Source organism: Strix uralensis, chromosome 16 (assembly GCF_047716275.1).
Source record: "Strix uralensis isolate ZFMK-TIS-50842 chromosome 16, bStrUra1, whole genome shotgun sequence".
Classification (NCBI taxonomy): Eukaryota; Metazoa; Chordata; class Aves; order Strigiformes; family Strigidae; genus Strix; species Strix uralensis.
Genome location: NC_133987.1, coordinates 10,194,796 through 10,207,848, shown reverse-complemented (window position 1 = coordinate 10,207,848; position 13,053 = coordinate 10,194,796). Strand labels below are relative to the sequence as shown.

The 13,053-nt window shown below is 40.8% G+C and overlaps 1 protein-coding gene across 2 annotated transcripts in view; it reads right to left on the bottom strand.

Moving 5' to 3' along the window:
* Positions 1-438: 438 nt before the first annotated feature.
* Positions 439-13,053, bottom strand: part of PRKAR1B (protein kinase cAMP-dependent type I regulatory subunit beta) — a 100,976-nt gene continuing 88,361 nt past the window's right edge. For both annotated transcript variants that reach the window (XM_074886576.1, XM_074886577.1), the window contains exons 10-11: positions 3,302-3,383; positions 439-2,865 (exon numbers count right to left, since the gene is read on the bottom strand). In XM_074886576.1, the coding sequence (XP_074742677.1) occupies positions 2,693-2,865; positions 3,302-3,383 (255 nt within the window). In that variant the 3' untranslated portion in view covers positions 439-2,692. The remainder of the gene's footprint in view (positions 2,866-3,301; positions 3,384-13,053) is intronic.

The following is a 13,053-nucleotide window of genomic DNA, read 5'->3' as shown; positions in this document are numbered from 1 at the left end:
TCCCAGTGTCTTCCTGCTGATTGTACAACAGACTCATCATCAGTCCTGGGGGTTTCTAAGCTCTACACAGGGTCCCTACGACCAGCGAGACAGCTCACAAACTTCATGTTCCACATGTGCTTCAACGCCTGGCTAAGCTGTCATCTAAACCACAACACGAAGGTCTGAGAGACACCTTGAACCCCTACTTCTTTATATAGACATACAGGGTTACATTTAAACAGAAGACATATTTTTCTTCATGCTAATCCTCCAGAAAACCAGTTTGGTTTCCATTACTATATATAGCACTGGGATTCTTGGTCTATTTTTTATCCCTTTGCATCTGATTATTTTCAGTAGAGTTCAAACTTTTTATGATATGCAGATTTTAACTAGAACATGACTTCTATTCGTACAGACTGCCATTATTATTAATAAGCCCACAACGGCCACATATAATGTAGAAGAATTTTATTCATACTGTAATCCTGTCCCATCATCCACTGCAAATATTACAATTATCTTTAAAATGTCATTGAATATCATTTTGTTCCACTTAAAGCATAGGAATCCTGGTGTTAAATTGTTACACTTCTCATGAGATTGCTTATAACAGAACCATAATTCAAATGTATTTTCCATGAGCTGTAAAGGTTTAAAGCAAAGAATGTGTGGTGTGTGTGTGCTCGAGTAACTTCTAAACAGTGAGGCTAATACCTGGTGTTTAACAAGAAATGTATCTTGCATGTTATGCGAAACACTCACAACTTCTTACCAATACAACAGAAATGCAATAGGTAAAGGAAGATACATGAGTGACTGATAATCTTTAAAAAATATTTCTTTTAAAAATTGCACAAGAGAATACAAAAACAGTGAAGCAAACCAAAAGTTTTGCAAATGCTTATACATTTATATATATATATATATAATGGGGGCCTGCCTATATAAATGTATGTGATAAAAATTGAAAGGTTGAAAAATTGAATGGTCATATTTAATAACACGTGCAAGAAGCATAATCATAATAAATAGTAGCAACGAATATACACTGACAGGACCACTGAAAATATGCTGAAATAAATTAAGCACCTTGAAGTGATGAGAGGACTCTGAAGTCGAGAAGCAGTTAGCTCTGTAAAAACCACTGTGGGCAGCTACTGGAATATTGGCCCCTCTTGGTGGGAGTCGATAGGAAATTCCCAAGTTAGTTTTTGTTAATTCCAAAGAAGAAAGCATTTGCATGTCAGTAGGCGTAATTTTAGCCATGTTCTTCACTAACACCTCTAGTTTCAAAAGGGAGATTGCTGCCTTACTTCATTGCATAACATTTGGCATGTAAAAGGTACAGAAAGTTCGTATTTACTCAGAAGAATGTTATCATAAAGAAGAAATGTAGTTTTGCCACAACTGAAAAGTGGGCAGTGCTATTTAGGGCAGCTGAGATGCAGAGCTTTGCTGCTGTTAGCAAAGACAAGTTTTCCTTCAAAAGAAGAGCTTCACAACGAATAATCTAAATGATCCCATCCTCGAGGGCTGCACAGCAGAGTAAGGTCTGGATCTGCAAAAAGAAGCTCCATTCAGGAGGAGACCCTGTCTAGGCAGGACAGCACCAACTGCCAGCGAGGCTGCGTGCCCCGGCAGGGACCTGCGCTCTAGGAGCTTCTTGCAAGATCCTGGTGCTTTTTGTTATGAGATATGTGTCTTTTGGAGGACAGGCAGCATTCTGAAGCATGTATTTGGCTTTCAGGAAATCCTAAAAAATCCTAAAATTTAGTTATGTACTAAAAGAAAGGCATCTGAATTTAATTAAGTGAACCTTATTAAAAACAAACTGGCGTTGTTGCCCCTGATGTACAACTGGCACCATCTCTTCAGCATTTCATACAATATTCAGGGAAGTGGCTGAGGACACTCTGCTGCCCATAAGTATGTTTTGAAGCCCACTTAATTCAGTGGAGAAGTTCCTGTTGGACTTCTAAGGGATCTAATGCAAACCCTCATTTTAAAAAAGCTGAGGACAAATAACTTCAGTCCTAAAGGCGCCATTTGAATTCTTACAAACGTTGTTCCTTGACCTCTTCACCCAGAAGACTGGAGCAGGCTGTTTGGCTTAGCATATCCTACAAAGCAGACCTGAAAGGGCTTGTAACACGGAGGAGTATGGCCCCTATATCTCAGCCACAAACAAAATGACTCAAAAGCTCTACTCTTCCCTGGCTTGCTGGAATGATCAAAATCTTTCTCCGACCTTCCCTCTTAAACTGCCACTCACCCCGTGGGATTTCAGAAACCTCCAGCCCATAACCAGTGAAAAGTCTTTTAAAAGTGACAGGCAGAGGGACATCGCTTGATCAAAGAAGCTTGACAAGAGGTGAATAAGACCAACTCCAAAGATAATGAGGGAAATAGAAATTCATATGAATTTTAAAGTTAAAAACACAGTTTTAAGCTATATGATCCAACAATAGGTAAAAACCTTGCCTGCAAGCCAAAAGCCTAATCTTTCCCAAAGCTGGTCTTATCCAAACAGTTGTCTTCCTATTTACATGATACATGAGATTTGAACTGACATCCAGTACGTGACATAAACAGAAAAAATACACATAAAATGCACATCTTTTATTTTTTTCTTCATAAAGCTATGGAGCTGCACAGAGCAAATTTAAGTGCACAAGGTCACACAAAGGCAGCTTTCCAGAGGAATCCTTCAGACGGTGAGCGAAATGAAACTGTTGTATCTCTGAATGTTTCTCTTGAGGATTTCGGAACAAGGACCGAGCACTCGTTCGAAGCGGGGCCGATCCAGCTTTACGCATTTCAGGGGTCCGCGTGCCACCACCGTAGCAGCTCGGGGCCGATTGAGCAGTAACGCTATCTCACCTGGAAACAGGCAGAAATACGCTGTCACACACCCTGTGCCTCTTTTTCGGAGGGTGCATATTCTAGCTACCATCCAGTTGCTTTGGTTGTAGAACATTTCCCTTTATATATCTCTTGATAGACACTTTACATAATTCTGTTGACAGTACAAATGCATTACACATGCATAATGCATGCGTGTAAAATGCCTTTGAAAACAAATGCTTTCAGACTGTTTTGCTGATTCTGGATCTGTCTCCTATCAGCTACACTGGTGTAAACCAAGGAATGGTTTCAGCTTCACTGAAATCTCTCCGCATCGCTGAAAGCAGCGACTGACCTACACATAACCCCTCGCTTGTAAGAGAGTACTGTAAAAAAACACTAATTAAGACAATAACTCCTTGATACAAGTCCTTGTGCCCGTCCTTCTGAACCACACTTAAGCTTTTCTTACCAAAATAGTCTGATGGACCAAGTCTTCCAACTTCAACGTACTCCTCGTTGTCAGACCTGCGCTGCAGAACAGAAGCTGTGCCCTGGGAAGGAGAAGTGCAGAAAGTCAAGCTGGCTTTCCTTAAACCTGTTATGCTTTAAAAAGTAATTGAGTCCTGAGTATTTCCTTTTGCATGTCACACCCCTTTAGTTCTGCTATGGGAGAGTTGACAATTTCAGTCAATTCCTTTTATATGAATGAAAAGAAGTAAAGGATTAAAAAAAATCCATCAGTGCGGCAAATGATTTCTCTCTTATGTTTGGATGTGGACAGTCAGCTCACACAGAAGAGAAGAGGAACAGGTCAGAACCCAGTAACTCCTAATTTAACTAATACACATCATGCTGTGCAAATGTATGCTTTAATATAATTTAAAAATATGTTCTGGGTGGATGCAGAACCTTCCAAGAGACACAGTAAAGATTTACATCAAAAGGACTAAAAAGGCAATTTTGCCAGTCACAATCCTGGGACATGATGTTGTAAGACAGCACCTAGAGTTTATTCCTCACCCGATCATTCACCGGATCTATTGCTGAAATGGTTGGTAAAGGGAGTTTTTAATGCTTTTTGCAACAAAGGGTGACTTTTTTTTAGTGGCTTTGCCCGCTTGTGGCCTGTAGTGATCTGGACACCTGCGAGTCAGTCGCTGGAGAGATGGAATGTGTCTTGTCTCCACTACCTTTAATAACTGCTGTACTTGACACATGCTAATACATGTCAAAACTCAGTTACAGTCTATTTAAACCTTCAAAGAGGTTTTACATGCAGAAATATTCTAACCTGGAGGAAATCTTAAATTATTGTGGCATAAAGCTTTTGTAGAGGAATAGAGAAGGTATCTGCTTTTCTGGAAAAAAATTATAGTAACATATGAAATTATCTTCTGAGTCCAAACCAAAAGCATAGGGAAAGGCAAAATGTTAACATATTTTGATTTTAACTGAAACTAAAAAGATTTTTTAAAGCCAAGATTTTTAAATAGACTGGAGAGCCATTTTTAACAGTGCAGTTGGAGAGAATCAATGTTTCAATGTTTTTTAAAGATTTTCAGCTTGGAAAGTAATTTTAAGGGCTGATCCTGCCTCAGCCGGGACAGGGAAGGGGAGGAGACACAGTAATGTGGACTATGCTCGGAAGATTGATGCCAGTTCTTGGAAATATCACAGCCCTCACTCTGCAGTTGACCACCCAAGCCTCGCATTGCAGTGCCCATAACCAGCTGCAGGACCACCCCAGCTTGGAGCGCAAACCTCCCCCCAGTGCAGAGTATTTAGTGCATATTCACTGGCTGCAAATATCCTGCAGCTTCCTTCCACCGAAAGAAACTTGTGTGCCTTCGGGTTTGGGGGAGGGACTTGAGGAGACACTGAGCACCCTGAAACAGCTTGACTTCAATGCAGTTAAAGGCACTCAGCACCCTGCAGAACCAGACTTCACCTTTGCACTGTGTTTAACACATCACCATTGAATTACAAATCTGAACAGTAATGTAAGTCTGCTTCAGGTCTGGCTTCTGCTTTTCTAGGACCTGGAGGCCCAGGAATAACCAAGAGCAGTAGAATATCCACTATTATATAGCAAATGATCATAATTTGCTTTCTTCTGAACAAGCACAACTAAGCTGCTGTAATACCGTTGTATTGCATCATGTCCTATTTCATAACAGGGATATTTTTAAGCTCATATACTTCACAAATTGCTGGGGCACTCTCTAGGTTAACTTATGTGCTACATAAATGAAGAGGTAAATTTTATTTCTTCTGATGCCAGGAACCAGAAACAAAAACCAAATAATGTATTATTTGATACCTGCTAAGCAGATGATGTTTTTTATACTGACTTGGATGTATATCAAATTAATCTGGCACATTAAAAGTTATAATTTCTCATTTTGCCCATTAGCAGTAACCTGTGCTTAGTATAAATCCCTAGATATCAGACTGTCAACACGTTACATTGGTTATGACAATTTACCATTCCACCCCATCAGCTACATGCCATATCAGTATTACAAAAATACTGAAGAAACACCAGGGCTGTAAATCCAGGTACATTTGAAAATAAACACAAAACTCTTCTCAGCTTCAACGCTTTCAGTCTTAATATGCCAGGCAGCTGATAGCAGAAGATACAGAACCATGTGCTTGGCACAACATGCATGAGCAATGACACCTGAACTGGGCAAGGTTGTTCAAAAATAAGCTGAAAATACAGGGGAAGGTTGGTTTTGGTCTTTTGTGGGGTTTATTTGGGGTTTTATCTACTATTAAAACATGACATGCACATAAAACCGTCCACAGAAGTGTAAGGCTATCCACAGAAGTAACTGGAAGTACTGGATATAAGAAAGTGATTTGGTGCCTGTCAAGTTTCCAGAAAAAATTCCTTATCCTTGATATAACTAAACTGTTCCGCCAAAGTTGCTGTTTTCCAAGATCTTCCAGTAAATCCGCAAGGGCATGAAAATGCAAAGATAGTGTAATAAGTTTTGTTATTCACACTTACTGCAAGTTTTCAGACCAAACACACATTCATATGCAGCATTCTCGGAAATACCCCATACAGGGAATAATAATGTGTATATCAACCTCCCTCTTGCCAAACTTCAGATCAGGTGCAGCTCACTAAGTCGATGCTGTTCTTATTGCCTGTGCAGTGTAGATGGATTCAGCTTCAGAATCGCTTCCAGCCCCTGTCCTCCTCTGTGTCCCCATCTGAAGCCTGGCAAAAACCTAACCCCTTGACCCAAATAGCTGTCTGCAATCCATGTCTCCAGTCTCTTTCCCAAAACTATTTTTTTTTTTTAAAGAACTTTTATTACAGATGTTTTATTACATAAAACAACAAAAAAAAAATCCCTGAAGTAATCATATTGACCGCCCAGGTCAAATGAAGAAAGGACTCAATTCCCCACTGCCTACCTTGACCATGCTGCTGCAAAGGTAATCACAATATCAAGCATTATTGCTTTCATCTCCCCAAGTGTCAGCTTTTATTGTGGCTAATATTTTTTTGACAGGGTCCATATGATATAGGACTCCAATAAGTCAGTCTTCTGAAGCAATTTCTTCCACTGTTCCACTACAGTCGGCCTTTTTAATCCAAGAAACACCATGATATCTGTTGGAGGAGGACAGATGTGTCTGGCCTCCACAATAAACACTTGGCTTGGCAGGATAAAGCAATGCATATTCCAGATACATATTTTTCCACTCTTGTTTTAACAGTCACATAGGCTTTTCCCGTTGCCCAGTGAGAACAGGTCTATCACGGAGCAAAAGAAGTTTCCTGAAACCCTGACAGCGAGCACCCAGATGTAAGATCTGATTACGCCGCTTGGCCTCTCATTGCACCAGTCACCAGCTCCACCAGTACATCCTGGAGCATTGTCAGAGTGACCTCCACGGGAAGACTGTCCACACCATGAAACAAAGAAGATGTATTTATAATTATCCATCTGTATCACCTTCACTTTGCGTGTCTTATCTCTGGAATCAATGCTATCCTGACTGTATTAGAATCCCATTGTAGATGACCAGTGTAACCAAGGCAAAAATAATACAGAAATAAATTAAAACAGAATAAAATACTACAGAAACAATACTTTATTACCCATATACTTAATGAAGTTGTGATAGTAAATTAATTCAGTGCCTGCCCCTACCCTTGCCCCCATTGCAGGTTTCATGGCTGTACTTCATTTCACTTTACTTGTCAAATTTTTCTGACACAGTTTTTGAGCTTTCTGTCCTTGTGCTTCAGCAAACCCTACCTCCTATAAACGATACGACTGAATAAATCTCCTGAGCCCTGTCCCGGAAGGTACGGGCATTATCTAGCAAGGATTAAAGGGGCTTATCACTCTTACTCCCAAAAGCATTTGGTCTTGGTGGGAAAGATTCCCCCTCAAATGGCACACAAAACTTGGCAAGATCAGTCTCTCTGAAATAAACTGCACAATCCTAGATTTGCAGGATTAGACTATTTAGTGCTGCTCAATTTAAAATACTGTCTTGTACACTGATAGCCATTTCAGCCTCCTACACCACCAAGAAAAGCCTACAGAGCACAGGCTCAAAGACTGTCAAGAAGTTTGACACCATTTAATAAATCAGCACTTTGTGATGATACTGAACTGAAGGCAGACAGGCATGTCTTTCTGCTAGCAGATGCCTGGGAGTGAAATTATGATCTTTGGTGGATCCAGGAATATTCCCTTTCACTCACTGGGGAGTGCCTGTATTCCCAGGAACCAATATCATTAACCTTCTCTCCTCTCCTCCAAGTAAATACAGGCATCTTATTGCAAAAACAACAAGAGTAGCAGTTCCAAAAGCAATGTGCCATCACCAGCTCTCTGCCATCCTCACCCCACGCACCTGCTCACTCCCTCTATCACTGCTCTGTCATGGTGCTGAGAGTATTTATTTGACTCTTTCAAATGCATCAGCAGTTTGTTTTGTAAAAATTTATGGCCTAGATATGGCACCATAATTTAAGATATAAAAAATAAATTAAGGTTTATAATCCATGAGCTCCCATCCTCCCCAAAGTAATGAGATTTTGATAGATGTTTCCTTTTAAAATATCAGACCATATGGATGAGTGAGACATCCTACAGTGTAAAGACAGTGACCCATCCGGATCAACGTTGAGATTCCCAGGCCTTATCCTGCATGGACCTATAAGCACTAATTGCTTCAGGAACCCTACTTTTATATTTAAGTATGAATCCTATAGCCAGCAGTTGGCCTAAGTAGCCTGGCTACAAAAGTCAAGTGTTCATGATGCTAAAAAATCAAATCCTGTATTTTTCCCTCTATTTCAGGTCAGCGGATCGGATGGGATAATTCCCAAGCAGCACAAAGCAAAATGTGGTGGACAGTGATGTGTCCGTGTTACCTCTGGGTAGGACAGGCTGTGCAGTATGGTCCTTCACCAGGGCCAGTGGGTGGGAACAGAAATTCAGCACTGTTTTAAAAACTTTTTCATTTAAAAGTCAATCTTGTTGATGTTTTGGTTTTGCTGGTCTAACCTCCCATTATTAAGATATAGCAATCAGTAAAAAATATAGTGAGGCTCCATCTGTAATAAAGGACATATTTATCGTTACTAAAATTGAAGAGTGTTTATTCTCCCATGCGAGTATGCAATGTCAATGTCTACGTCCTTTTGATACACTAAGTATACAGAATAAATTTCTACTTTTTAAAGAAAATAATTTCTTTAAAGGAAAGTTACTTTTTCCATTTCCATTTTTATTTCATACTTTTACTTACTGATTTTTTTAAAGAAAAGCACAGAAGACAGTTTTTTTCCCCATGCCCTCAAAATGTTACATTTTTATCCTAGTTTTCAGCTTATAAAGTTTTTCTAGCCTATATTGTTTTCCTCTTCACCATCCACTAGAAAAGAGCAGTGCAGTCTATAGAATCAGAGATGGAAAAGGTCAGGCTGATCCATCTGCTATTGCTATTAACTCTATCAATTGCTATTATGAACATACCTTTGCTCCTTCTCACTTTGTTAATCCGCACACTCCATAATTCACACATTCAAAGATAAGTTTCTTCTCACTCCACAGTCACACAAACCCTCATTATATGTCGCTATTAAATCTTTGCGAAGTTACTACAAAAGAGGAAAGAAGAGGCTGTGAAGTGGTATAAAATGCTCCTGTTCACACAGCGAAGCAGACGGGACGGGATGGCAGCTAGAACAGATCTGAAATGAATTAAAAGCTCTTTCACACAGCATGATTCTAGGAGTATTTTATTTAATTGCAGGCAAGATGAGGCTTGTGGAAGTAATACCTTTTCTTAGATCAACAAGCATAGCCAGAGAAGGGACAAGAGCTTTTGGGCACACATACCTATCTTCAAGTTGCCTATTTCTCCAGGTATACCTAAGAAAATATACCATTCACCTATCTGCTGCGCAATGTTCTTACACTATAATTGCTACAACCATAGCAGGTTGCACCATATTTAGTCATATCTGCCTGCTTACTGGTTCATGTATGTGATTAAATCAATCATAGAGCATCTCCAAATCATTACTTTAAATTAAGGAGAGTCAAAAGCTACAGCTCCTGATGCTACAAAACTCCTGGAAATAGTGATTGCCTGGCGAATCTGTGAGACCTGCTAAGATCTGTCAGCTAATGTTTCACCCTCCACTTTAAAAAATGATCATTTTAATCAATTCGGTCATCTGATGTGAAACCTCAAACAACTTTGGTCCAGGTTGGGAAACTTTACTTTTATGACTATCCTTTATGATGTGTCTGCTGTAATGACTGTTGGGTAAGGACTACAAGAACAGTCCCCAGGTTTGCACTGACTGAAAAAGTGGTGGTTGTTTGGTTTGCTTATCTCTAGCAAGTGAGTTCTTTCCTGCACCCATTAGGGTTCACTACAGATTACAGTGTGAGACAATGCACAAGCTAATGAGCTACTGAGAGCTTCTGAAAACAAATATACAACATGTTACACATTCAGCTTTTTAAATTTGGCGGTGACTCTGGAAATCTGGAGTGCCGCTGATTTCAGTGGATTTTCAGAAAGCCAGCACCTTGGGAGTATCGTTAGGATTAATAATGCAAGGTCAAATGAGCTCAAAAGGCAACATTAGAGTAACAACATGTGCACTGTGATACTCATACAATCTTCCTGAGAGAGAGTAGTGCTGCAAAAAGTGCCTTTACACTGCAACAACCACGGTGTCAATGGCTATGATTATCACTACACTGTCATTGTAACATTAATGCATCATATTCTTATTGGCCATAATTCTCAACAATAGTAATGCACACTGCAGTCTAGCAAAGATGGAAAGCAAACGTCACCACGCAGCTGGCACGGATCCTAGACATCAGCTCTACAGCCATGCTTGGTACCAAGCAATCTGCAGTTCGCCGTGTGTACCAGCTGTATCTACCTGCGTAAGACTACTGTATGTATGTCTAAACTTCCACCATTTCTGCTACTTAGGCACATTTATATTAGTTTAAGAATAACATCCAGACTCAAGAGAGAGGAACAAAGCTGTCTAGAGCAGTCACCAAAATAGCCACAAACATAAAGGTACTTTTAAAAATGACAATCAATCATAAACCAAGTGTAGCTTAAAACAGCAGAAACAGCTGAGCCACAGGGCATTTCCTAGGGATATACGAGAGGCCAGGGTTAAGGCCCAGACATGACTACACCCAGCCCATCATTAATCACCAGGAAACACCTTTGCCTTGATAGTTTAGTATTTAAAATCATAGATGTTTGACATGGGAAGACCTTTTCAATCATTTTGTTCATCCTCCTATTGCAGTATCTCAGACAACCTTCCTCTTCAGTGTTTCTTTGATACAGTCTGCATTAAACCTGTGCTGTACCTATGTATTCCCCCTGAAGTAAAAGAAATGTTATTAAGGTGGAAGAAGACAAGATTCAGGCAGAGAGAGACCAGTAAACAGTGAAAAGCTGAAAGAAGCAGAATACACTGCACCAACTAAAATTCGCTTCATGCATGGAGACGCCAGCAATACTTAAGCAAAATAAAGTGGGTTTTGCACAAAGAATAAAAAATTGGGATTTTTTTTTGTTAAGCCTTTTCTGTTGAAAGGCTTGTCAGAATTAAACCACAAAGTTTTATAGTATTTTGACTTCAAAACGTTGCCCTGGAGCCACAGCAGCAGAGCTAACATCAGGCTAGATCACGAAGGTGACCAATAGAAGCGTATCCATGTGTTGGGGGACTCAAGACTTCATCGGCAGTCATCATCATCCTCCATCATCAGACAGAGGGACACCACAGTGACCTCTGTGCTCCCCAGCCTCAGTGCCACGGTAGTCCCATGCTCCTCTTCCATACCACCAGTTGCCCACTGGGACTGGGAAGCCTGGGAGCGAGGGGATGGTGACAGAGGGATAAGGATACCAGCTCCGAGCCCTGGGAGGAGCCCCTTGCCTGGGGTGTGATCCTCCTTGGCCAGTTGTCCTGGCTTCATGCCCAGAAAGCTGGGAAGCGGTTGCACCACAGCCCAGCCTTTGGGGTCCCCCTGCATTTTTATCTTTACTCCATTCTAGGATTTTAGTTGACCCTTTTATTACACATTCAATCCACCTGTTACAGGGGTGACAAAAAGCAGATCCACTCAGTAAAGGTGGGCTCAGATGCCGGGCTTTAATGAATCATCTCAGTGATACTTGGCCTTGACTAATCAGTAGCTTCTGTGGGAAAACAACTGAATTAATATTCATCCTGGTGCCAGATTTTAAAGACCGTCTGTGCCAAGCACTCTGGATTATTGGCAACAAGGCACTGTTTTCCTCCCTCAGACATGTCAGCGTACAAAGCAATAAAAGTCACAAAGGAAAAAAAATGTTGCATTTTAGAGATTCTTTCTTTCTACAAAGCTAGCCATTATCTTGACTCTCTCTGAAGCCAGGAAACATCCACTGAGTCAACATAAAAGTGACTCTATAATGGGTTATTCATCAACTGTTCATATTTGTGACTGACCTGACAGGGCTCATCTCCTGGAAGCAGACAGTGCAGAGCGCTACCACCTACAGCAGGGGCAGGGTTGAATGTACGGGAGAGAAAACAAGAAAACAGTGCTGAACCTCCCTCACCCTGCCCACAAAATCCTTTCTGGTGAAAATCGTTTTTAGCTGTTAATGTTGTTTTACGGCCCAATTACTCCTACCACCATCTGCTTCATTGTGAAAACATTCTGTAGATGCTGAAGTAACCAGACCAAGCAAAAGGCTGAGACAGACATCGTCATTAAAGTCTCATAACTAATGCTGTGACCAGGGCTGGGTGAGCAGCTGTGGCCAGCTAGGGCAACAGCTTCTGAGCAAGCAATAAAACTTGGAGCAAACTGGGGGAAGGAGAGAAAAGAGTTTATCACAGAGATCAGAAAAATCCCCCATGGAAAAGCTCTCCTTAAATCCCTTCAGTTGGTGAATGTTGTGTATTCAAAGGACCAAATTCTGAAATTCAGAAGAAAAAAACTCATGCGCTCAAAGCTGCCTTTTCCTGGAGCACACGGTGGAGAGCCCTGCATGCTCCACAAAATCCACACTATATAGCTAATGAATGAGCCCTAAGGGGTATATTCCTTCAGCAAATCTGCAGTCATCTCAGCTGTATCTTTGAAGAGGAGGGACAAAAGCTATCCCAGTAAGGGACAGCTTTAACATGATCTAGAGAAAGGGATGAACTCCAGCAGGGATTAGGAAATTCTCCATTCCTCTTCCACCAGGTTGGACACCACTATATTTCAGGTCTTGTTCATACTGCAGTATTTTTGCTTAAAGACAGAGAAGCACTCCTCAGGACGGAGCTCCTGGCTCCTTTAAAACAGCAGATGCCTTTAATTTCAGTTTAGATTTAACGTGCCTCAGGCCATAAAGTTCTTGGTCATGTTGACTAAGTGCTTTGCATCAGGGCTTGTGAGCTCAGTCTTCAATGCCAAAAGAGCTTATAAGGATCCTAAGAACCTCCTGAAAACCTTGAGGGGTAAACAGCCTGTGCTGCTACTCACACAGAGAGGTATTTTGTTACCTGGGAAACTCCACTACTTTTGCAGATTTCCACGGCAGGAAGACACTACTGTACCAGGCTAAAGAGAGAAGTCAAAGAATCAACCATACCTTAAAGCAAGTATTAGCTAAGTAATAAGTCACAGGCTGTTTTGAACACAG